We start from the raw sequence: 25,504 nt of genomic DNA on the forward strand, positions 1-25,504 counted from the left end.
ACACCACAGAGACCATTCACAGAGTGTTACACCACAGAGACCAATCACAGAGCGTTACACCACAGAGACCATTCACAGAGCGTTACACCACAGAGACCAATCACAGAGCGTTACACCACAGAGACCAATCATAGAGCATTACACCACAGAGACCAATCATAGAGCGTTACACCACAGAGACCATTCACAGAGTGTTACACCACAGAGACCAATCACAGAGCGTTACACCACAGAGACCATTCAGAGTGTTACACCACAGAGACCAATCACAGAGCGTTATATCACAGTGACCAATCACAGAGTGTTACATTACAGAGCGTTACACAAAAGACCAATCACAGAGCGTTATATCACAGTGACCAATCACAGAGCGTTACACAAAAGACCAATCACAGAGCGTTACATCACAGTGACCAATCAAAGAGAAATTCAGTTGAATATCTACAGTAGGTGGCGGTAATGTAACATGTGGATACCAACCGCCATAAAACACCAAAGAAGCACAAATGTGTTAAACTCATGATTAGCTCTTACAGCTCCATGGACTGAATAAAATGCTCAGAGTCAAGCTGGAAAGTGTAAAGTTACATTTCAGTGTTTCATTCTGTATATATTTTAATAGTGTATTTACTGTAAGTTTGATTAAAGATAATGGGAATATCACATCTACAAATCACCTACATAATCTGAGTGCTTTTTTTTGTTTAACCACTTCTTTCTCTTTTTCTCTCCATCTCTCCATCTCATCTCATCATATTCAGTAACTTAACCTCGTTCAGTGTACATTTTGTATTCAGGGCTTGTTGCCATGACGATCTTCCTCGATGGAAAGTGATCTAGAGTCAGCTCTGTTGTGCAGGTCTCTGGACTGAACCAGGACAAAAGCGAGAAAAAAGTTGTAGTTTACAGTTTATACTTTATTTACAGGTCTGTGCATCCCACACAAAGATTAAAATATAAATAAGCAACAGTCAGAAAAGCACAGCGCACACACAACAGTCCGCAAATTCAAAGCCTGATTATTTTGAGACAAAGTTAATGTTCGTTTGAGAAATTTAGTGTGATAATAAAGACTCGAAGTTGTACAATAAAAACAACAGACACTGATAATGAAGACTGAATATGCAGGGTAAATAGACGTCTGTGCAATACAAGGGCTAACCACTCTGCCACACCTGCCTTTTGCTCCAATAACTCCATCACAATCAAATTAACCCAAATGTTCTGCATGTTACATCTTACAAAGAAAGTTTAAGGCAATGGTTGGAATAAAAGCTACCGTTTGAAACTATTATTTTGTCCCCGTTTTAAAAAGGACAAAAATACACTTGAAAATAAATGTAAACAATCATTAAAAAAATTTATTTAGAGATTTCTGATCATTTTTGGTCACAACATTTAAATCATTTGTCATTTTATTTGAAACTCTGCGATGTTCTTTAGCTTTAAATACGACTGGCATTTCCTGTGGAGTCACGAAACATTCTAATTATTCACTTTAGTCATCACGGTATAAAATTAACACAATTTCTTGGGTCTCAGAGGATAAAAAAACACCCTACAATTAGATGCTTTTGACCCGAATTGATTTTATCATATACCTGAACTTTTATCTAGTGGAAAAAGTCCCCTTTAAAATTATGTACGCGTGGGAAATTAGGGACTTAGGTTACGTGAGATGTATCGACTGAACGCGCCGGCTGGACTAAAGCGCTGTGTGTGGTGTGAAGACGGAGAACGTCACAGAGTTCCATTCTAAAATAACTGAATATTCGGAGGTTCAATTAAGCGTTTTGGTCACAAAGTTTTAAGATGTTTACTTCCACTGGAGAAACAGGTCGGGTTGTGGGCGTGTCCAGGTTAAATCAGCAATCATATATTTCACGTTGAAATCAATTACCGTAAAATTAGGTCAGGTATTGCGTGAAAACCAGATAAGAAGTGGTCTGGAGACATTATTGATAAGTGTTGGTCAATAGGTTGCGATCGCGTTTAAAACTGTGATGTCATAGTTTCAGATGGGCCTGTGCAACTATAAGATTGAAGCTTCTTAGAGGAAATATTAACTTTAGATTCACAAACGTTGACATTTTTTATTATTAAGTAAAAATTTTATTGAAAATTGCCGTATTAATTAAAGTTAATTTCTGCTAACAGAGAAGACGTTGAACTTTGTGCCCATTTTTGTTTAAATTTGGAGAGGTAATTACAGAGATATGAACAATAAATCAGGTCAAACTAATGCATTTAGGTTCTTTGGGAGTAGATTCAAACTTGTCCTCCATCTTAAACTTTAGGCCCCAAATGAATGACAACATCGCAACAGATTGAACGGGAGCTCAAAAGTGCCATTTCATTTTTCCCATAGACAAAAATGTGTTTGATGGAGGTTAGCATCAGCTGTGGCATTAACTCTGAGACATTTTAAATACATTTCTAACCAAATAAAGGTTATAATATAGGGACTGAAGGGTATAAGTATATTCTTAGTTATTTTAAGTGAGTTTGATTTATTAACGTCTTTGTTATAAAACATCTTATGCGTTTTAGAGTCTTTACAGGCCAATGATTATTCTCAAACTATAATTATTTCTATATAACTGGACTAGTCACGATTCCGTTCATCACTGCAGCTCTAAATAAGAGATATGTTAATGAAATAAATGGTCCTATGTACATACCCTGATCATTACTTCACAGCCGTTAGCATTCAAAAAACATCTTTATGTTTCCAAGGTGAAAGTCTATGGGAAAAACGAATTTAACCAGAAGTGGGCGGGCACTGCTGAGCTCCCTGGGTGTGCCGTTTCCTCTGATTGGTCGCTAGCAGGAGCAGTTTTCCTTGGGGGGCGTGGCGTCCCCGTTGAGTCGCGGCTGATTGGCTGGTTTGTGTTGGACCCCGGACTCGGCAGCATTCAGGTCCAGACTCCCGTCCTGAATGTTCTGGTAGATCCTCTTTGCCGCCTCCAGGAACGCCTCCTCTACGTTCTCCCCTCTGCAAGACAAGAACCAGGTCCTGAAACAGGTCCTGAACCGGGTCTGAAACAGGTCCTGAACCACGTCCTGAACCTCCATGTTCTCGCCCTCGACAACACAAGAACTGCGTCTAAACCAGAACTAAACCAAGTCTGAGACAGGTACTAAATAGCTGTGATGGGACAATAGATGAAAAACAGCCGTTATTCTGGCATATTTACAGAAATATTTATTAATATACAGCGTCTCTGAAATAATAAATAAAATCAGGAATAAACTAGAAAAGCTTCCTCCAGGTTCTTCCCTCTGCCAAACAGGAACCAGGTCCAAACCAGTACTTAAAGTGGAACCAGGGGTGCATTCACACTTGCACATTCACCACATCAACATTTAAACTCAATCAAACAAGGACTAAAACCGATCCTAAATGGGCCTAATTTAGGACCAAATAACGCAGTCTAAAATCAGACGGAATCAGAAACAAAAAGCAGGACAAAGAGTTTTGTTGCTTACGTTTTCGCGCTGGCTTCGAGGAACAGCAGACCTGAAAAACAGTTCACACTTGACATTTAAGAATGCTTTTGAATACAGAGTAAAAGAGACACGGGCGGTTTAGGATCTGCGCTTGTACCGTTCTCGTCGGCAAACTGTTTCGCCTCTTCGTACGTCACATCCCTCTGAGCCTCCAGGTCGGCTTTGTTTCCGATCAGGATAATCACCTACAGCAAAACCAGTTCAACCATTTATATAAAAAGGTACTGGACAAAAAGCTCACCACATATCAGTGCGGCAGAATCTTTTTGAATTGGGACAACACAATAAAATATGCAGATGGTTGTTGGTAGGGCTGTAACAAACAATTATTTTACTAGTTGATTAATCTAGCTGTGTATTGCCTGTGAATATACGATTTGTACTAAATTTGATACATTTCCTTGGACATTGTATATGATCTCAATAATTGATGAGCTGTGATTCATCGATTTACTTGTTTCAGCCCTAAATGTTGGCTGTAAATCTTGAACGTTTACACATTTACATGCAGAAATAAATAAAGTTAGAAATAACAAAAATCTTATGGGACTAATCCCAGGACTAGAGCAAGACTAAAGCTGGACTCACTGTGTTTGGGTTGGTGAGGTTGCGTGCGTCTGTTAACCAGCTGCTCAGGTGGTTGTATGTACTTCTCCTGCACAAACACAAGGGGGCAGTGAGGAGAGATGAGCTCCAGTGTGAGGTTACGCCCTGAACACTGAAGACATTTGAGCCCCCCCGGACACATTCAAATAGACACTGTGTGACTGATGAGGGAGCCCACAGCTGCTGGTCTCAGGTCAGTGTCAGAGAGAACAAGTCACAAATTAGGAATGTGCTAATGTGACGCAACAGAAACAAGGAATAAGAAGAGTTCAGAAGATATTGCTTTGGTATAGAATATTTTCATGTCAAATTTGATTTGCTTTGTCCCGCTCCCGCTCTCGCACTCACCTGGTGATGTCGTAGACCATGAGGGCTCCTGCTGCTCCTCTGTAGTAGGACCTGGTCACGGCTCTGAATCGCTCTTGTCCCGCCGTGTCCCAGATCTGCAGCTTCACCTTCTGCCCGTTCACCTCCATGATCCTGGTGCCGAACTCCACGCCAATGGTGTGAGGGCAGTCCGCCATGACTGCAACACCAACAGTGTGTCAGATGCCCTCCCGTCCTCGTTCGTCCCCGTGTGTGTGTCAGATGCCCTCCCGTCCTCGTTTGTCCCCCTGTGTGTGTGTCAGATGCCCTCCCGTCCTCGTTCGTCCCCCTGTGTGTTAGATGCCCTCCCGTCCTCGTTTGTCCCTTCCGTCCTCGTTCGTCCCCCTGTGTGTCAGATGTCCTCCCGTCCTCGTCCCTCCCGTCCTCGTTCGTTCCAGTGTCAGATGCCCTTCCGTCCTCGTTCGTCCCTCCCGTCCTCGTTCGTCCCTCCCGTCCTCGTTCGTCTCTCCCGTCCTCGTTCGTCTCTCCCGTCCTCGTTCGTCTCTCCCGTCCTCGTTCGTCTCTCCCGTCCTCGTTCGTCCCTCCCGTACTCGCTCGTCCCTCCCGTCCTCGTTCGTCCCTCCCGTCCTCGTTCGTCCCCATGTGTGTCAGATGCCCTCCCGTCCTCGTTCGTCCCTCCCGTCCTCGTTCGTCCCCCTGTGTGTCAGATGACCTCCCGTCCTCGTTCGTCCCTCCTGTCCTCGTTCGTCCCCCTGTGTGTCAGATGCCCTCCCGTCCTCGTTCGTACGTCATGTCCTCGTTCGTCCCCTTGTGTCAGATGCCCTCTCGTCCTCGTTTGTACCAGTGTGTGTCATATGCCCTCCCGACCTTGTTCGTCCCCCTGTGTGTCAGATGCCCTCCCGTCCTCGTTTGTCCCCCTGTGTGTCAGATGCCCTCCGGTCCTCGTTCGTCCCAGTGTGTGTCAGCTGCCAACCCGTTCTCGTTCATCCCCCTGTGTGTCAGATGCCCTCCCGTCCTCGTTCGTCCCAGTGTGTGTCAGATGCCCTCCCGTCCTCATTTGTCCTTGTGTGTCAGATGCCCTCCCGTTCCTCGTTCGTCCCAGTGTGTGTCAGATGCCCTCCCGTCCTCATACGTACATTTCTTCTCTGTGAACTGGTGCAGGAGGCAGGACTTGCCCACTCCCATGTCCCCTGTAAAGACAGAAGGAATAGAAACAGCAGCTCAAACTTAAGACAAAAACACAAAGCTTTTTAGTTTTAGTTTCTAGGATAAACATATTGCTGCGTTCTGGTTCTTGTACTTTTTCTTAAATGGAGCTCAGTTTTACAACCAACAGTCTCAGTCTCTACAGCTTAGGTTTAGAACTGGTACAGTCCCGGTACAGTCCCGGTACAGTCCCAGTCTAGTCCCAGTCTAGTCCCAGTCTAGTCCCAGTCTAGTCCCAGTCTAGTCCCAGTCTAGTCCCAGTCTAGTCCCGGCCCAGTCCCGGCCCAGTGCCGGCCCAGTCCCGGCCCAGTCCCGGCCCAGTAAAGTCCCGGTACACTTCCGGTCGAGTCCCGGTACACTTCCGGTCGAGTCCCGGTACACTTCCGGTCGAGTCCCGGTACAACTTCCGGTCGAGTCCCGGTACAACTTCCGGTCGAGTCCCGGTACAACTTCCGGTCGAGTCCCGGTACAACTTCCGGTCGAGTCCCGGTACAACTTCCGGTCGAGTCCCAGTACACTTCCGGTCGAGTCCCGGTACACTCATGTGTCGCTCATGTTCCCTGGTTCCCTTTTCCACCAAGGGGCTGGTTGTGTTTTGCTGCCGGTGCTGGTTCTGGACTGTATCAGCTCGGTTTTCCACCAAATAAAAGCTAGCGTTTGTTGACATAGCAATGCTTTGTTTCCTAGCAAGCAGTTAGCGTTTGTTTGCGTCTCTCTTGATTGTTTTAGTAGTCAACTTGTCAAATAATTATTTCTATTGTACATAGAGCTTTTTTAAATACATAATAAAACAAATCACGGTTGAACTATTGTGACTGAACTTTACTGAAGGCTTCTTGATAGAAATTTTATTTTTTGTGATTTACAGATGAAGGAATCATAATTTGTTTATTCTTTTTTGTCATTATGGTTTAATAATGTCACTGTATTTGTGTTTTAGAGTCTGTATAGTCAAACTTAGTCTATCACGGTTAGTCGATTAGTCATTGCAGCACTATTGAGGGCATAGCATTGGCTGTGTCCACACTTTACCACAACCGTCCCACATTAAAAACTATTACAAGTCCCTAAAATGCCAGCTCCAGCTCGTTACTCACCGATGATGATGTATTTGAAGATGTAAGAGTAGTTGTAGGGAGCGGCTGTCATCTTTCCCACTGCAAACACAACACATTAACACAACTTAAAATACCAACTCACAAACAGGATAACATCTGGGAAAGAGCCGCTGGTTTCGGCTCTTTCACACACCAGAACCCGAAAAGCGACCATCTCCGAGTAAATAATAAGAATATTCAGTGGTAAAAACGGGACACTGACAAAAGAAAAAGCTAAACAAACACGAGCTTCTGCGCAAAACTGGGGCATAAATCACAATGACAGCGACCTGAAATTACAGATAACACGAATACAACTATAAAAAAGCTCAAATCTATGGGTTTGAACTAGATTAAATCTTTATATTTACGTTTTTTGCACGTTAGCTTGGGCGCTACTTGCTGCTGCGGACTGTCAACGCCTAACCAGGATGCTAACGAGGAGTGCCAACTTTGGATGTTTTTCTTCAGATATAAGAACGAATTATGATAAAAACGAGAACGTGAATGGCAGGATTAGACGGGGTTACCTTGTGTCTGTGCGTATCCGCCTCCGTGAATGGTTAAAAAGAGGTCTAAATGCGTAAAAGTGCTGTGTGTTAGCAGTTAGCTGTTAGCCTTGGTCATCAGACAGGAAGCTGCTTCCTCACCGGTATTGAGCCAAGCATCGCGAGAATCCGATGGTCTGGGACGAGACTTGGGGTTGGATAAAGGACACAAACTCACCAAACGAAATGGTAAAATGACTACAAACAATATGTTTCGGTTATAAATTATACTTTATGGTTAGGTTTTCAAATAAAACTAGGAACAGGTAAATGTCTGCCCGGAGAACAACAGTTATTAGCTTGTTTTAGAATATTTCCTGAGACATTGTAACATGGAATTTTTAGCATTTTGATGTATTATTATAGAAAACAAAAATGTAATTTTAAAAGTGGATGAAATGTGAAGTACATTACAACTGTTACTATTTTTATACCATTTAACATCGGAAAAACAACACAATGCTCCTTGGCCATATTTGACCAATCAGTGATCGCATGTCCACCAGCAGAGGTCTCCTAGTGTGATCCCTGCTCCCCATGTTCTGATAAACCCCCTGATACAGTCACAGTTTGATATCACATTAGGCTCCTTGAAGGGCAACCACATTTGAAGGGAGCCAGTGCATCATCATAATAGGATCAGATATTTGAGAACTGTAGTACAAATTTAAATGCTATAAACTCATAATAAAGGTTATTGACGGTGATTCGACAAAAAGCTTTTGGACTCAATTGAAGGATTCTTCATAGAAATTCCAAATTGTGTTGTTTGTTCAGTAAGGAGCAAGGATTTTTCTGTCCAAATAAGGACCAGCTGACAAACCAATTTGAGATGCTTGCTGCTAACCCTAATAATGCTAGTTCAAAACAGCCAACCTATATTTTATGTCTGTTTGGATTAATTATGAAATTTATAGACCCTTTAAAATACTCATCAGAACATCAAAATTGTCATCAGAACATTTCTGAATGGATGTGAACTGAAGTATACAGACCATAATATATTTTCAGTGGCAAAGCTCTCGATTTACCGGTCAATCTACGTTCCTACCCTAACCTATGGTCAAGAGCGTTGGGTAATGACCGAAAGGACAAGATAGCGGATACAAGAGTTTCCTCCGCCGTGTGGCTGGGCGCTCCCTTAGAGATAGGGTGAGGAGCTCAGTCACACGGGGGGAGCTCAGAGTAGAGCCCCTGCTCCTCCACGTCGAGAGGCGCCAGCTGAGGTGGCTTGGGCATCTGTACCGGATGCCTCCTAGGGAGGTGTTTCGGGCATGTCCCACCGGGAAGAGGCCCCGTGGAAAACCCAGGACACGCTGGAGGGGCTATGTCTCTTCGGCTGGCCTGGGAACGCCTCGGGATCCCCCGGAGGAGTTGGGTGAAGTGTCTTGGGAAAAGGAAGTCTGGGAGTCCCTAAGTTTTTCCAGTGAAACTTTTGTTCCATTCAGATTTTTGCAATGATTTTATTTATTAAGGGCCAAAGATTGAACCAGGTCTAAAGTAAAGCAGGCTCATGGAGCTGAGGTCAGTAAGAATTAAGTCCAGGTTTCCCGCCCGTAATTCATAATTAGTTTTACTTGCTTTGTATAAATACTCATGCTGGTTTGGCCTTGGTTCAGTACTGGTTCGGTTCTGTTTTGGTCCTGTTTTGGTTCTGGTTTAAGTCTCAGATTGATGTGGTTGTGTGTCCTGTAATTTTCTGTCCTGAAACTCCGCCTCCCTCCTCTCTCCAGAGCAGGACCAGAGCAGGACCAGAGCAGGACCAGAGCAGGACTAGACCAGGACCAGACCAGGACCAGAGCAGGACCAGAGCAGGACTGGATCAGGACCAGAGCAGGACCAGAGCAGGACTGGATCAGGACCAGAGCAGGACCAGACCAGAACCAGACCAGGACCAGACCAGGACCAGAGCACAGGAGGTTTTCCCGCTCCTCTGTAAAATGTGTTTGTCTTCAGCGTGATGAAATCTGAAAACATGGAGAAACAGAAAGGTACGTTTGATCACACAGTACTTTTAACCTAAAAATATTTGTAAGAACTGTCCGTTACTTGAGTCATATATTGTACAGTGTAACAGTCTGTTACTTGAATAAAAGCTTCAGTTTCTCTTCTCACTGTGAGTAAATCTACAAGTGACCAAAGCTTTATGTTGACAATATTAAATTAGTTGAACTTTTTTGTTTCATACTTTATCTTTTATGTTTTTGTTGTTTATTTTTAGGATTACCTGAATGTTATTGGTGTAACCTATTACTAAAATTGTGTAATCAAGTTATGGAGATTTAAGTTTCAATGCAGCCCTGGTTCAGTCCTGGTTCAGTCCCTGGTTCAGTCCCTGGTTCAGTCCTGGTCCAGACCAGGTTCAGACCTGGTTCAGTCCCTGGTTCAGTCCTGGTTCAGTCCAGGTTCAGTCCTGGTTAAGTCCTGGTTCAGTCCAGGTTCAGTCCAGGTTCTGTTCTGGTCTGTAATAAACAGCAGGTCCATTGGGAGAGGATGAGAGAAGATGAGCTTCCGATATTTAGCATTCTTCAGATAAAAGTCGCATCCTGTGGTCCATCCTCTGCCCCGGGGTGTCCTCCTCTGCCCCAGGGCAGACTGATACAGACATGGCTATCTTTCGAGGCCCACTGCCTCTCTGACAACAAAAGAGATGATGAGAGGAGAGATAATTTTTCTCCTTTCTCCTCAGTCCTGGCTCGTCTGCTCTGGGATCTTCAGTGTGTTTTTAATGAGGAACTCAAACATCACAGGAAAAGCAGTTTAGCAGACATCAGGAGGGAGCTTTTTCCAGCCACACACAGAACCACCTAAGAACATATTTAGCCTTCCGAGTACCGCCAGATCTAAACCAGGTCTAAACTAGGACAAAACCATTGCTGCAGATGTGCTACACAAGGACTAACCTAAAGTAATCAACTTTACTCTAAAGGAAAAATGAAGTAAATACTGGAACTGAAACCTCCGCTGAACTATGGCTGTCAAGTCTTAAGAAACCATGTCTTAACCAGGACTAAACCAGGACTAAACCAAGACTAAACCAGGTCTAAATCAGGAATAAACCAAGACTAAACCAGGTCTAAACCAGGTCTAAATCAGGAATAAACAAAGACTAAACCAGGACTAAATCAAGACCAAACCAGGTCTAAATCAGGACTAAACCAAGTCTAAACCAGGACTCAACCAAAACTAAACCAGGACTAAACCAGGGCTGAACCAAGACTACACCAGGACTAAACCAGGACTAAACCAGAACTAAACCAGGACTAAGCCGGGACTAAACCACGTCTGAATCTGAACTAAAACAGCTCTAAACTTCAAACCATGACTAAACGGGTCTAAACTTAAACCAGGGGTAAACTAAGACTGAACCAGAATTAAATAAACCATTTCAATAACAAGGTTCAAACCCAATGTAAACCCAGTGTAAACCCAATGTAAACCCAATGTAAACCCAGTGTAAACCCAATGTAAACCTAATGTAAACCCAGTGTAAACCCAGTGTAAAGCCGGCCGAAAGCAGGATGTTGCTGTTCTGAGTTCATAATGAGTTCTCTCACAGACAGAGCAGTGTTGCCTTGTGTTTTGTGTCTTGTTTCTTGTGATGTTAAATTCATTCCTGTTTACATCCCTCAGACACAAAGCTTTCTGTTTCCTCACGTTTCGCTCACAAAAGTCTGAATGTGTCTGAGTCCCGAGTCCTGGGAGTACGGGGGCCGTGTTTAGTCCGAGTTGAACCAGGATCTGAACCAGGACTGACCCCTCAGACTCCTACTCTCCCTCTGTTTACTGTCACTGAGTCTGTGAATGAGAGAATGAACAAAGAAAAAGAAACAAGACGAAACCAGGACTAAACCATGATTATACCTAAACCAGGACTAAAACAGGACTAAAACAGGACTAAACCAGGTCCAGACCAGGATTAAACCAAGTCTAGACAGGACTAGACCAGGCCTGGGAGATAGAGCAGATCTGGATTCAGTTTGTGTGGATAATGGAGGCTGTGTTTGAGTGAATGTAAATATTATTCATGAATCATCAAATCATTTCACTGTCAATGAACAAAACAGAGAGATTTTCACAAGGTTTTACCAAGACCAAGACCTGGACCAGATCTGAGCCAGGGTCTGAGCCAGGGTCCGAGCCAGGGTCCGAGCCAGGGTGTCCGAGCCAGGGTGTCCGAGCCAGGGTGTCCGAGCCAGGGTCCCTGTGCCAGGGTGTCTGTGCCAGGGTCCGAGCCGGGTCCGAGCTGGGGTCTCCGAGCCAGGGTGTCCGAGCCAGGGTCTGAGCCAGGGTCTGAGGGACCTGCTCCGACCAGGATCCTGCTCAGAATAGGATAAGCTGGAGGATCTGGTGGTGGAGTTGTCTGTGAATGGAACCTGAGACCCTGCAGGCAGAGGGTTGTACGTTTGTACAGTTTTGGCTTGTGTTTCCTTGTTGCTACAGTAAAATATTTGAGTTCAGTTTGATCTGTGTGCTCACTGTTAATGAGTGAGAGCTGTGTCCTTCAGGTCTAATGTTTAACACTCGCTCTTTTAAAGGTTTTAAAGGTGCACTATGTAACTTTTCTGTGCTTTTTCTGTGGTGATGTTATTGATTTACCTGGAATGTTCCACAGTCATTATAATAATGATTATGATACATTTGAATTACATCGCACGTTACATTTCAGGGGAAAATTAAACTTATTACAGGTGTTTTTATTGTTCTAGAAAAAAAAAGCTGTATCGTCATTGTGAGTGGGCTCGCCTCTCCACAGATCTCACCTGTAACTTGGCCTGCAGTCTTCACTTGATTCTTGGCAAAGCAAAACAGTTTCTATGGAGACAGGCAGGTGTGGACTCTCAACCAGAAAAGTGACAGTGTACCTTTAAGTTTTAATCTTGAAACAGAACTACAGAAAAAACAGTTCCAGCACAAATACATTATTAAACACTATTTTAAAAGCTAGATTGGTCGGTATATTGGGTCATTCTTTGCATTCTAAAGTATACGTCTTAAATCTCCAGCCGGTATTCCGTGTAGCCAACCTGCTACAGAACACACATACGCTTCAGTGTGAAGTCCTACTACACAGACAGGACTACACTTCTCTCTTACAAGTTTGTGGATCTGTTTGCAGTCAATCTAAAAGACAATTAAAAGATAATTTGAGGAAAAATATCAAAATCTCTTATTTTTTCCTCAAAGAAAAATGGACTTTTACTGAATATATGAACATTTTCCTCCTCTGGCCTCAGTCCTGGCTCATCTGCTTTGGGATCTACAGTCGTTTCTTTCTCTGTTGGATTCTGAAAACCTGAGTTTCATCGCACAGGCTCAAAAGAAGTCTCTGTCTGAGCTACTGACCACTCTGCATAGTACTGCTACTACTACGACTGCTGCAGGTGAGTACTGCAACTACTACGACTACTGCTGGTGAGTACTGCCACTTCTGCGACTGCTGCAGGTGAGTACTGCCACTACTACGACTACTGCAGGTGAGTACTGCCACTACTACGACCACTGCAGGTGAGTACTGCCACTACTACGACTTCTGCTGGTGAGTACTGCCATTACTGCGACTGCTGCAGGTGAGTACTGCCACTACTTTTACTACTGCAGGTGAGTCCTACCACTACTACGGCTACTGCAGGTGACGACTACTACTACCACTTCCAAACTATTCTGTGTTGTTGTGTGTTTCCAGTGGAGGATGCAGAGTACATGGTGATGAGCTGCCCCTCGTCGTCTCCCTCTGAAGCCACCACAGACCTCCCAGTACCAGGTGAGGACTAAACCAGGACTAAACCAGGACAAAACCATTATGTTGAGAAAAATAATTTTGTCTCCTTTTTGAACATTATCTTCAAGGACTTCTAAACCAGGACTAAACCAGGACTGTATTGGGACTAAACCAGGACTGTACTGGGACTAAACCAGGTCATACACTACTTATCAATGACTTGACAATGACGGAAACAAGATCCTTCATTCATCCCTGAGAGGTTATAGTATATGTGTCTGACCGTGGATAAAGCAGGTACAAGTCTACCCGGAGACATTGAGAGTTATTCACAGATTCTGAAAGTGTGAATTCAAAGCTTTCCAATGATGTCTCACTCATGCACATCTGATAATATTTGAGTAAGTTGTGGTCATTTGAATGTATACAACTCTGAATTCCTCTTACTGAGAAAACTGCCTTTAAAGATTCTCACCTGAGTGAGCCCAGAGTCACAAGTCATTTGCATCTCATTGGGATAAGCCCTCCCCCCTGTCACACTGACTGTCATACTGACAGACTTGAATCAGAATTAGAAGTTACTATATTAAAATGGAAATACTTGGGTTTACAAAAGGCCCCGAATAGCATCAATAAATCAGAATAGGGTTTATTGCCATTTGTCGATAAACAGAATTCACAGGTGATTCAGTACATAATAAAAATGTATTAATCCAAGAATGTGAAAGTTATTTTCAAGTTAACAAATCACATCTCTACCATCCAGAAGTCGGAGTTGAATTAAATATTTACTTTTGATTCAGCACCATAAAACACACACATAAAGCACAACCCACATGTAGCATGTGTGTCAATATGCCACTGGGCTAGATCAGAAGGTAGGTTTGACTCAGGGAGGTGCGTGTAAGCAATAATACAAACTAGTGAATCAAAGTGTGGCTGTGCCTTATATATTTACAGTGAAGGTTTACCAACATACAATTAATCCAATATTTACAAAATGTACAATCTGCAGATGGTATAAAGGTTTCAATGGTGAGACCACATTGGTGAGACAAAACAACCACTGCACGACACAGAAGACACTACAATTTGTGTTCACAATCGGCAGTGCATCTTCATCTAAAAACCACAAATCCAACGTATAAAGACAGTGAGGTAAACATTTAAAAAAAGAAAAAAACCTTCATTAAACAGTGAACAGTGGCCGAAGATACTACAACCTCCCTTCAGTCTATAATAGTCTCATAAGACCTTGGCGGAAATTGAATGCATTTTGACCGCTCTGAGGTAGAGGTAACCAGGGCAAGGGCAGGGCAGGTTTTAGTTATAACTCCTCCCTTTGGGCCAATCAGAGCTCTGGGGAATACAAATGCTGCATAAGCCTGGACTAAATGCGAATTTGACCAGGAATAAAACACAACTAAATCAGGGTCACGAGACTTTAATAGGTACATTTTCGTAATAGGTATAAATACTTGACATAAAATGTTTTTAAGAATTGTTAGTCTCAAGTCTGAATTGTTTTCCGGCTCTCCAAAACAGAATGTCACTTTTTATTTTCAGTCCTCAATGTGTACTTTAATGGGACTTTTGTTTTCAGATGTGAATTGGTCGCTGGACTCCAACACGGACCCAAACCTGCAGCTGAAACACGGAGTAAGACATTCTGTTTTCCTCAGGCGTGATCTGGTTTTGTATGGTTTAGTCCTGTGTTCATCCAGTCCTAGTTCAGTTCTGTAATTGTCCATTTTTAGGCCTTGTCTTTGGTCTCAGTGGGGTTTGGACTTGGGTCAGGAAGTGAGTGTTTAGAAGTGCTGATCAATGATTGGCTGTCGCTTGGAGCAGACAGGATGTGGTCAGAGATGAGGGAGATTAGCTCCTGGTGCTACGTGATCTGTGTCATCGCAACATCTGTGTCCTCAAATCTGAAAGAAGACGAAAGTCTTGGTTTGGACCGGGTTTGGTCAAGAATCAGAATCAGAAGAGGTTTATTTCCATTGTTAATGAACAGAATTCACAAACATAGGAACCTGTCTTGGTGATTCGGTGCAACATAAAACAATGAACGCCCTCCGAGACAACCGCTGATTTTGGGCGTAACAAAAATGAATTGAATTGAATTGAACAATGATAAACCAACCAATATAATTCGAAAAGAAACAATTTAAATAGGATAAAAATAAAAATAGGCTTACTATGTACACCAGTGGTCCCCAAAGTTTTTGACTCGAGGGCCACATTGGGTTCTAAAATTTGGCCAGGCCAGGAAAATATGGTGTGTTTGTGTGAACTAATGAATTACTATAAATTACACGCAAGATTTGACCTGTAACCAAGCAACAAATGCAAGGCTCAATGTACTAATTGTTTTCCAAATGCATTAAATAATGATAAATTCTCTACTGTCTTCTACTGTCCACAAGAGTCTTCTTTAGTGTGTCAAACACTTACGCTTCCTGCTTGATTGGCCCCGGTGGCCGTTTGTGGTGAATTTTATTTTCTGCGCCCCATAGATTTTCTTGTGCGCACACTAAGTGCGAGCAGTGCACTAAGTGCGAGCAGAGCACTATGTGGGAGCAGTGCACTATGTGGGACCAGTGCACTAAGTGCGAGCAGAGCACTATGTGGGAGCAGTGCACTATGTGCGAGCAGTGCACTAAGTGCGAGCAGTGCACTCACTATGTGGGAGCAGTGCACTATGTGCGAGCAGTGCACTAAGTGCGAGCAGAGCACTATGTGGGAGCAGTGCACTATGTGCGAGCAGTGTACTAAGTGCGAGCAGTGCACTATGTGCGAGCAGTGCGCAGCTGCGCAGGCGCGCAGCTTAGAGGGAACAGTGCCATCTCTTGGGGAAATGTGGGCATTACAGGCGAAAGGTAAAATGAACGGCCAGCCACAGTATTGTGAGTTTGAATCCCGACTCCGACATTTGCTGCATGTCCTCCTTTCTCTCTCATCATTCCCCTTCCTTTCTTTCTCATTCCATCTACTGTCTAATAAAGCCTACTTAATTTTTAATATAACTTGGACAAGCTTGGCTGGCCGGATTGAAAGGCCCAACAGGCCGGATGTGGCCCGCGGGCCGTAGTTTGGGGACCACTGATGTACACAAACAGTTGTAGTGCATTTACATTTACAGATGTAGTGCAGAAAGTGAATAGTGCAGTGAGTGATTAAATTATGGTTAAAGTGACAGTGTTTAAGAAGTGTTCATGAGTCCAACGGCAAAGGGAAAGAAACTGTTCTTGTGGCGAGAGGTTCATGTCCGGATGGATCGTAGCCTCCTGCCTGAGGGGAGTGGCTCAAATAGTCCATGTCGAGGGTGAGAAGGGTCTGATCCGACCTGCTCGTCCCAGAGCCCTGGGTCTGCAGCCGATCACCTTCTCAGCAGAGCATACAATGTGCTGTAGTCTCTGTTTGTCCCTGGCTGTGGCTCCAGCGTACCACACGGTGATGGAGAAGGTGAGGATGGACTCTATGATGGCCGTGTAGAACTGCATCATCATCTCCGCTGGCAGCTTGGCTTTCATCAGCTGCCGCAGGAAGTCCGGGTTCAGACCTGGTTCATCTGATTAAATGTCATGGGGTGCTTGGATAAAAACAGCACAGGGAGAATGACAGACATGATCACATTTGTGCTTTTGAGATTTCTAACAATATTCATATTTCAGAGTGTTCATTCAGTGCTGACTCTTCCTCCTGATGAAGAGGACACGTACGAAGAGGCTGCTCCCTACGTCTCCCAGTCCACCTGCAACTCCACTGGTACTACTGCTACTACTACTACTGGTGCTACTACTGCTGCTACTGCTGCTACTACTGCTACTACTACTACTGCTGCTACTGCTGCTGCTACTACTGCTACTACTGCTACTACTACTACTAGTGCTACTACTGCTGCTACTGCTGCTACTACTACTACTAGTGCTACTACTGCTGCTACTGCTGCTACTACTGCTACTGCTACTACTAGTGCTACTACTGCTACTACTGCTGCTACTGCTGCTACTACTGCTACTACTACTACTAGTGCTACTACTGCTGCTACTGCTGCTACTACTGCCTGCTACTACTACTACTAGTGCTACTACTACTTCTACTGCTGCTACTACTGCTACTACTACTACTAGTGCTACTACTACTTCTACTACTGCTACTACTGCTGCTACTACTACTACTACTACTTCTACTACTACTACTACTACTACTACCACTACTACTACTACTAATGCTTCTACTGCTACTATTGCTACTACTACTGCTACTGCTACACCTGTGTCCTGTGTGTGCAGAGAAGGCAGAGTCAGACAGCAGTCATTATGAATCGTACGGGGATGAAGACGATGACGATGTGTTCGAGGGTGGGGTGCGGCTGATGACAGACAGGCGGTTTGTCCAATGGAGCGCCTCGCAGCCTTGTCTAAGGCCCACCCCCGAGTCTCGTCTCTGCGGTTACCTTTGGAGGAGGAAGTGGCTCGGACAGTGGACCAAGCAGCTGTTCATTGTTAGGAACCATTCGCTCATGGTACGACACGCACACTTCCTCCAGCTCTTCCACACTTTCTCCTGTTCTTCCACATACATATCCTCCAGTTCTTCCACGCTTCCTCCTGCTCTTCCATTCCACACACACTTCCTACTGCTCTTCCACACTTCTTCCTGCTCTTCCACACACTTCCTCCAGTTCTTCCTCACTTCCTCCTGCTCTTCCACACATACTTCCTCCTGCTCTTTCACACACACTTCCTCCAGTTCTTCCACACTTCCTCCTGCTCTTCCACACACACTTCCTTCTGCTCTTCCACACACACTTCCCCCTGCTCTACCACATTTTCTCCTGCTCTGCCACACACACTTCCTCCTGCTCTTCCACACACACTTCCTCCAGCTTTTCCAAACTTCCTCCTGCTCTTCCTCCTGTGGATTAGGATCTGTTACAGTTTTTTAAGTGTGGATTAGGATCTGTTACAGTGTTATAAGTGCATATGACGATCTGTTACAGCGTTATAAGTGCATATGACGATCTGTTACAGTGTTATAAGTGCTCGCGGGACCCTGAGCCTCAGATGGAGCTGGACCTCCGTGGATGTTTCTTGCTGTACAAGTCCAAGCCCCAGAGGAAAGTCCCCCACACACTCAGACTGGTTCTGCACGGGTCCGAGAGCCTGGTCCTAGGCTTCAGCAGCTACCAGCACGCTGAAGAGTGGAGGAAGGTTGCAACATTTATTGTACATCTATTACAACTATTACTACTACCACTACTACTTCTGAGTATTTTTATCTTTATATAAACTCAATTTTAAAAAAAAGTTCAGTATTGTATACAGATTTTTAACAAACACACTTTTTAACAAACGTTGGATGCACTGATGGACCTGATCAAAACAGTGGACATGGAATGTACAAATTGATTCTCAGTTTTTGACAATTTTGAGACCAGCTATTGTAATGTATGGTATCGATACTGTTCTAATACGTCTAAATATTTGGCCTATATATGGCCTTTAGTCATGACGCTGTGCCATCAAATTTACAAACTCAATGATTATTTTTGACACAAGAAACACATAGTAACACTCCATCTTTCTCCAGTTTGTTTGTTAATTATACATAAAAAGGTGAATAAGTTATCATGTGTGTATACGGTAGTTAATTGATAACCTCCATTTATGTGATATTGTCAATTCCAGTCTTGGAATAAATTGGAATCAAATACAATTTGAAAAAGCTGGTGTCGCACATCCCTACTCTGGTCTCCTTCACCATCTCCATTTTAAAGTCAGATTAAAAAAAAATATATTAGGACATTTAACACAAATATACAATACTCATTTATTTTATATTAAAGTATATCTTATAGATATTTAACACATGATACACCTAAACTTGAGTTGGTGTGTTGCAGGTGATTGAGGAGCTGAGTTCTGGAGACATTGAGACGCAAAGTTCATCTGTGATCAGAACTGAACCACTGTCCTGCAGGGTAAGACCTGCTTTAGACCTGATTTAGACCTGCTTTAGTCCTGGTTTAGACCTACTTTAGACCTGATTTAGACCTGGTTTAGACCTGCTTTAGAAATTATTTAGACCTGGTTTAGACCTGCTTTAGACCTGATTTAGAACTGGTTTGGACCTGGTTTATGGTGCGTTCACACTTATCCTTTTTTTGTCCTGGGTTGAGACCATTTTAGCTCAGATATAAGTATGATTTTGTCCTGTTCTGGGTTTAGTTTTTGTATGAACGCGACCTTAAACCTGGTTTAGTCCTGGTTTATTCCCGGTTTAGTCCAGGTTTAGACCTGTTTAGACCTGGTTTAGACCTGGTTTAGTCCCAGTTTAGTCCTGGTTTAGTCCTGCTTTAGCCTTGCTTTAGACCTGGTTTAGTCCCGGTTTAGACCTAGTTAAGTCCTGTGTCTTGTCTTCAGTCCAGTGCAGTGCAGACAGACTCAGATGATGAGAGGTCTTCAGCTCTGCAGCGCCTCCTCCAGGACAGAGGTGAGAGCCACAGTTGCAGTCTAAAAATACTCCTATGTCAGATGCCCTCCCATCTAGGGCAGACATAGGCAAACATTGGCCAAAATGAATCCCAATTTATTTATTTTTATTTATTTGTTTTATCTTTTTTAAAATAATAATATTTTTAATATAACAAAGCAGCAGAATGTGCTTATGTACTAATATGTGTCTGTAAATGTCCAGGTTCAGGTTAACGTATAGCACTAAATGTAAATGGAATATAAAGTTAAGCACAAAAGTGCAGAAATATCACATTATCGTCTTGTTTGGGAGGTTACACTAGATATTTCTGTCTCTTTTTGAGCTCATTATAAAGGGGACATATTGTGCTAAATCAACCTTTTATGAGCTTTTAATCATGTTAACCATCATGTCATGTTTTAATTTTTTTAACCATCATCTCCCTATATTAACGTTCAAAAAAATTCAGGAATGTTGTGCAGCCATTTTTCAACGATGAAACCAAGTCAATGAATATTCACTGCTTCCATTTGTATCCCTGTGTGTCAGATGTGTCAGATGCCCTTCCCTTTGTACTGTAGGTTTCCTGAACGTCCTGATGAACTGTCAGTGGCAGAGTCTGCGCTGTGAAGTGGAGGGCAGAGTCCTGAACATGTTTGCCCACAGAGACCAGGGCCTGGACCAGGATCAGGAGAACCAGGACCACGGCAGGTCTCCCCAGTACACGGTGTCTCTGATTGGCTGTGAGGTCTTGTCTGGACCGGACACGCCCCACTCCTACAGGATCACACTGAGCATGCTCAGTGACACACTGGCTGTACTGGAGGTGAAAAATCATGTAGTGTCCCCTTTCTCTCCTTGTTCACTCATTAAAAACATGTCTGTGTTTAGCTTCATTCACACTTGTTTCATTATCATGTTGAGGAGCTCATCTTTTCAGAGCCTCAGAAAAACACATTTCCCAGATTTGTGACATCAGAGGTCTTCTGTGATGTTTTTAAGCCCATAAATCATCTCCACACTCGTTCTAAGTATTTCTGTCTCAAATCACGTTCATTACAACTGAGTGCTTAATGGCTATTTTCTCCAGCCTCATGACATAACTGCTTAACTGCCCATTTTTGGCCAAATAGAGTTTTTTTTTTTACAGCCATAAAAACACAAACCGTCCGAGTAATCCTTTGGACTTAATGCAGTTTATGTTTCTATTTCCCAAAAACCTTGAAGAATGACTAGGCAATGATACTAGAAGGCAAACATTTAGGTATACCAAATGTTTTTTTAAGTTCTAAAACATGAAAAGCCAAAGTAAAGGTACAAGAGGTATAAGGCCAGTTACCACACAGATAATGGACCAATCACTGTGTGTTTTTGTGCAGGTGAACAGCTCTGAGGAGAAGGAGCGCTGGATCAATCTCCTGAAGGAATCGGCCAATCAGAGACCAGAGACCAGCCCACCTGAGGACAGCGCCCCCCTCAGGTTAGACTTGTTTAGACCTGATTCAGTCCTGGTCTTGGGATGCGTTTGAGCCCAGTTTAGTCCGGGCTTTGGCGTGTGAGTTAATATGCTCTGATTATAGTCCTGGTTCCTGGTCTAGTTGTGGTTTAGACCAGGTTTAGACCAGGTTTAGACCTGGTCTAGACCTAGTTTAGATCTGGTTTAGACCTGGTTTAGACCTGGTTTTGTCCTGGTTCAGTCTTGACTTAGTCATGGTTTTGGTTCCTCAGTGGTCTCCAGACTTGGAGGTTCCCGTCTCCAAACTCTTATGAGACACAACCGCTGTACTCCAACAGCTCAGTCCTACAGCACCAGGTCAGTACTACTACTGCTATACTACTAAAATTAAGTTGTCTGAGAAACAAATATGAATGTTTGTTGTTTGTTCCCTCAGCTCCACAAAGACTCGAGCCGAGACTCTGGGACCTACAGCAACACCAGCCTCAACCGTCAGTACCGTGTAGTCCTGGTTTAGAGCTGGTTCAGTTTAGTCCTGGTTTAGAATTGAATGGAGGTCTAATATATTTCTATTATATTCATTGTAAAACATATTATAGATCAATACACTGAATGAAAAGGCCATTTGTGGGCCACAGCTTCACCAATGAATTTAAGGCAGCTTAGGCAAACCTCAGTGTAACAAATGCCCACAAGAAGGCGCACAGAACCAACCACAGTACATATGACAAAACTGCCCTGACATGGGCCTCACATGTCTTTGCTTTACCTGCCCACTACACTTAATTATGTCATTTTCCTCTAGTCCTCATCATATTTGTGAAGCCCACAAATGGATTTTTGAACTAAACATATGATGTGCATTGAACTATAATGTGTTTTAAAACATGATTATTATATTAGAAATATCAGCTTGCCTTGTGCTAAGCTCCAGAGCCTCTGTAAAAGGATTGATCTATAATGTTTATTATTATTTTTTAATGTCTATATGACAGTTCTATTAATGTGAATTATGAATATGTGGCGACAGTAGCTCACCTGGTAGAGTGGACAGATCAACTGACCCACAGGTTGGAGGTGAATACTGCCGTTGTATTCTTGGGCAGGACACTTAACCCGCCTGGCCCCCAGTGTCTGGTATACTGCTGTGTGAATGAGTGGTTCCTTGACATAAAGCGCTTTGATTGCTTTGAAGGTAGAAAATGGCCGTACAAATGTGACCATTGACAGTTCTATTTGAAATATGTTTAATTTAGTAGTTTTTATGTTTTGGTTTGTGCATCAGAGCGGAGGGGCGGAGAGCAGCGCTGTGTGCAGAGACTGGAACTCACTGGAAAACTCCACAGTCCAAACGGAGTGAAGCTGCGGGCGGAGTCAGAGATCGACCTGGCAACGAAAAACAAACGCACCTCCTTCAGACAGTCGCTGGCCATCTGCACCGAGCGCGCCCAGGTGAGACAACCGAACACACCTGGGTGAGACAACGGAACACACCTGGGTGAGACAACCGAACACACCCGGGTGAGACAACTGAGCGCACCCCGGTGAGACAATCGAACACACCCGGGTGAGACGACCGAGCGCGCCCAGGTGAGACAACCGAACACACCCGGGTGAGACGACCAAACACACCCAGGTGAGACGAGCAAGCGCGCCCGGGTGAACGACCGAACGCGCGGGTGAGACAACCGAACGCACCCGGGTGAGACGACCGAACGCACCCGGATGAGACCAAGTAGTCAGCCACTGGTTCGGCTACTTTTTAAAGTGGTTGGCCACTTGGTCGGTCACTATTCAGAGTTAAAAAAGTGTCCAAAATCATGTTTGGCCACCTTCTAGACTGATCAGAAGTGGTCAGCCACTTGGTCTAAAAGTTTGTAAAAGTTGCTAACCACTTTAGAATGTGTCCGACCCAGTGTCCTGCACCATGTCGGGTGAGCTAATCCTACTGTGTCAAGCACAACACTTTTATTTTGAGACCATACAATGGCACTTTTGGATCTTGGCGCTGCTGGCTGAGTGTCTGAATCGCTCTGTGAATGAGGGAATTAGGGGTTAGGAACTGGGGCGGACGTTCGGAGGTCCCATAGTTGTCTCACCATCCCAGCTGAGACAACCTGCTCCAGTCCGTTTTGCCCACTCCTCACCTCCTATTATCATAATCATTGAATATATTTCTCCACAGTCCAGTTTCCTGACCCCTCTTCTCAGGAGGACGGCTTCAGCCAAACTCTCCCTAAAACGAGCCCCGTCGGTTCTGTTCCTGGAGAGTGGACGAGTCTCACACCAGAAGAAGGTACTTTTAGAGGGGACGTGTGCGAAATCAACCTTACGACCTTTAACCAGGTTACAACAATGCTCTCTTTTATACATGTACTCAGAGTTGTAAAGGCTGTGAGCAGCCTAAGGCACACCTGTGCAATATTCATGCCTCATCAGTATCTCTGTGCCACAGCTGTGAGGTGGGATAGATTGTTAATATGAATATGAATCGCTCAATAAGACAGATTTGGACTAATTTGTGAACACTATTTGAGAGAAATGGGTCGATGGTGTGTATGAAAAATTGTAAATCTTTGAGTTCGGCTCAAGAAAAATAGGAGCAAAAACAAAAGTGTTGCGTTTAGATTTTTGTTCAGTTAAATACTAAAAAAGCTTCAAATAAAGCTTTGTGGTGCAGCCAAACACATCACAGTTTATTTAGCATGTGACACTAATATGTTTTTATTTGACAGGCGTGGGAGACCAAAGCTGCTGCCTGAACTTCACAAACGCACAAACATGTCACAAACACAACACAAAGAGGTACTCATAATCAATATATATATATGTATATTTTCTAGTTAATGTGTTATTAAGTATGATATTAATATTTCTTTGTATCATTTGTCAGTTTTATATCCCACCTCAGGACCACCACACTGTCTTTGTCATTGTGCGTGATGTAGTTTATAAGGAGCACTTTTTATATTAATTCATTTATAATTTAAACTTTCCATTTGTACTTTTATTAAAACAGTTGAAAGACAAATTTGACCTTTGATGATACTTTTTTGTAAGAAACGTTACACAGCGCACAACGGCTGCACCAGTTGGGAAGTACTGAAATTAGATAAGTGATTTTGATATTAGGATTCCGTTCAAAGTTCACTTTTTTTCCCCAAAACGCATCCAGGAGACTTGAAATAAAGAGTAAAAGAAGCCCACTAAACTGACAAACTACTACAAGAATCACATGCATTTCAGATCATGTTTGTAAAGATCCAAACAACAGGGTTTTATATGATCAAAGATGTTGTTGTTTGTGAAGGAATTTATGATTCAAGTTGATTTTGTAATCTAATATGGTGTAACTCTGTATAGAAGAGTTACAGTTTTTAGAAGAAATATCCCAAAAAGAAATCCAAATTATTTGTTTGAGATTGGCTCCACAAACATATTAATCTTAAGTCTTTAAGTCAACAATTACGTCTTTGGAGTTGAAAAATGGCAGGCGAATGTGAACAAATAATTTTCTTTATGAGAAGACTATGAGCTTTGTGCAAGTTTTTGTTTCATGTGGATAAGATGGTAATTACAGAGATATGAACCGTAAACCAGATCAACAAATCTGAATTCTACCTGAGAAATCTGACCTGTCTCGGCTCATGGATTCTAAAATGTCTTTATTACGCTCATTCAAATGAGGATGAATCCAATTTGAGGGTCCAGCTCGCTCCAGACCGTGATCCCGGCTCAGATTTGGGTCCAGCTCGCTCCAGACCGTGATCCCAGCTCAGATTTGGGTTCAGCTCGCTCCAGACCGTGATCCCAACTCAGATCTGGGTCCAGCTCGCTCCAGACCGTGATCCCAACTCAGATCTGGGTCCAGCTCGCTCCAGACCGTGATCCCAACTCAGATCTGGGTCCAGCTCGCTCCAGACCGTGATCCCAACTCAGATCTGGGTCCAGCTCGCTCCAGACCGTGATCTTGACTCAGATCTGGGTCCAGCTCGCTCCAGACCGTGATCTTGACTCAGATCTGGGTCCAGCTCGCTCCAGACCGTGATCCCGGCTCAGATCTGGGTCCGGCTCGCTCCAGACCGTGATCCCGGCTCAGATCTGGGTCCGGCTCACTCCAGACCAGGATCCCAACTCAGATCTGGGTCCAGCTCGCTCCAGACCAGGATCCCAACTCAGATCTGGGTCCAGCTCGCTCCAGACCGTGATCCCGACTCAGATCTGGGTCCAGCTCGCTCCAAACCGTGATCCCGACTCAGATCTGGGTCCAGCTCGCTCCAGACCGTGATCCCGGCTCAGATCTGGGTCCAGCTCGCTCCAGACCGTGATCCCAGCTCAGATTTGGGTTCAGCTCGCTCCAGACCGTGATCCCAACTCAGATCTGGGTCCAGGTCGCTCCAGACCGTGATCCAAACTCAGATCTGACTCCAACTCGCTCCAGACCGTGATCCCTACCCAGATCTAGGTCCAGCTCGCTCCAGACCGTGATCCAAACTCAGATCTGACTCCAACTCGCTCCAGACCGTGATCCCTAACCAGATCTAGGTCCAGC

At 43.9% G+C, this 25,504-nt stretch overlaps 2 protein-coding genes across 3 annotated transcripts; one reads left to right on the forward strand and one right to left on the reverse strand.

The window, feature by feature from the left end:
* Positions 1-896: 896 nt before the first annotated feature.
* LOC140346957 (ras-related protein Rab-14-like) lies at positions 897-7,416 on the reverse strand. 2 transcript variants are annotated; one of them, XM_072433248.1, is made up of 8 exons: positions 7,277-7,416; positions 6,747-6,806; positions 5,580-5,633; positions 4,465-4,642; positions 4,099-4,165; positions 3,608-3,695; positions 3,490-3,520; positions 897-2,995 (listed from the first exon to the last, which is right to left on the reverse strand). In XM_072433248.1, the coding sequence occupies exons 2-8, from the start codon at positions 6,796-6,798 to the stop codon at positions 2,824-2,826; spliced, it is 642 nt and encodes a 213-aa protein (XP_072289349.1). In that variant the 5' UTR covers positions 6,799-6,806; positions 7,277-7,416; the 3' UTR covers positions 897-2,823. The 2 variants fall into 2 exon arrangements, with proteins under 2 accessions (XP_072289349.1, XP_072289350.1); XM_072433249.1 differs by lacking the exon at positions 7,277-7,416 and adding an exon at positions 7,118-7,193.
* A 1,662-nt stretch (positions 7,417-9,078) lies between these two features.
* LOC140347358 (actin filament-associated protein 1-like 2) lies at positions 9,079-23,755 on the forward strand. Its single transcript, XM_072433778.1, has 16 exons — positions 9,079-9,285; positions 12,532-12,678; positions 12,981-13,058; positions 14,620-14,675; positions 16,691-16,784; positions 17,312-17,544; positions 18,053-18,232; positions 18,925-19,002; positions 19,445-19,514; positions 20,078-20,322; positions 20,876-20,976; positions 21,225-21,309; positions 21,389-21,443; positions 22,238-22,404; positions 23,138-23,248; positions 23,688-23,755. The coding sequence occupies exons 1-16, from the start codon at positions 9,255-9,257 to the stop codon at positions 23,712-23,714; spliced, it is 1,758 nt and encodes a 585-aa protein (XP_072289879.1). The 5' UTR covers positions 9,079-9,254; the 3' UTR covers positions 23,715-23,755.
* The last annotated feature ends 1,749 nt before the right edge of the window (positions 23,756-25,504 follow it).

This window comes from Eucyclogobius newberryi, unplaced genomic scaffold (genome assembly GCF_026437365.1).
Source record: "Eucyclogobius newberryi isolate DKJ021-1_F unplaced genomic scaffold, fEucNew1.0.hap1 SCAF_6, whole genome shotgun sequence".
NCBI classification, from domain to species: domain Eukaryota; kingdom Metazoa; phylum Chordata; class Actinopteri; order Gobiiformes; family Gobiidae; genus Eucyclogobius; species Eucyclogobius newberryi.

Bases quoted from the DNA above. Each gene is read 5' to 3' on its own strand.
- LOC140346957 (XM_072433248.1), bottom strand. From the start codon at position 6,798: ATGACAGCCGCTCCCTACAACTACTCTTACATCTTCAAATACATCATC. The intron at 4,643-5,579 runs GTACGTATGAGG...TTGGTGTTGCAG, and splicing joins CCAGTTCACAGAGAAGAAAT to TCATGGCGGACTGCCCTCAC. The intron at 2,996-3,489 runs GTAAGCAACAAA...CTTGTCTTGCAG, and splicing joins CTCGAAGCCAGCGCGAAAAC to AGGGGAGAACGTAGAGGAGG.
- LOC140347358 (XM_072433778.1), top strand. From the start codon at position 9,255: ATGAAATCTGAAAACATGGAGAAACAGAAAG. The intron at 14,676-16,690 runs GTAAGACATTCT...TTCATATTTCAG, and splicing joins ACCTGCAGCTGAAACACGGA to AGTGTTCATTCAGTGCTGAC. The intron at 17,545-18,052 runs GTACGACACGCA...GATCTGTTACAG, and splicing joins TTAGGAACCATTCGCTCATG to TGTTATAAGTGCTCGCGGGA.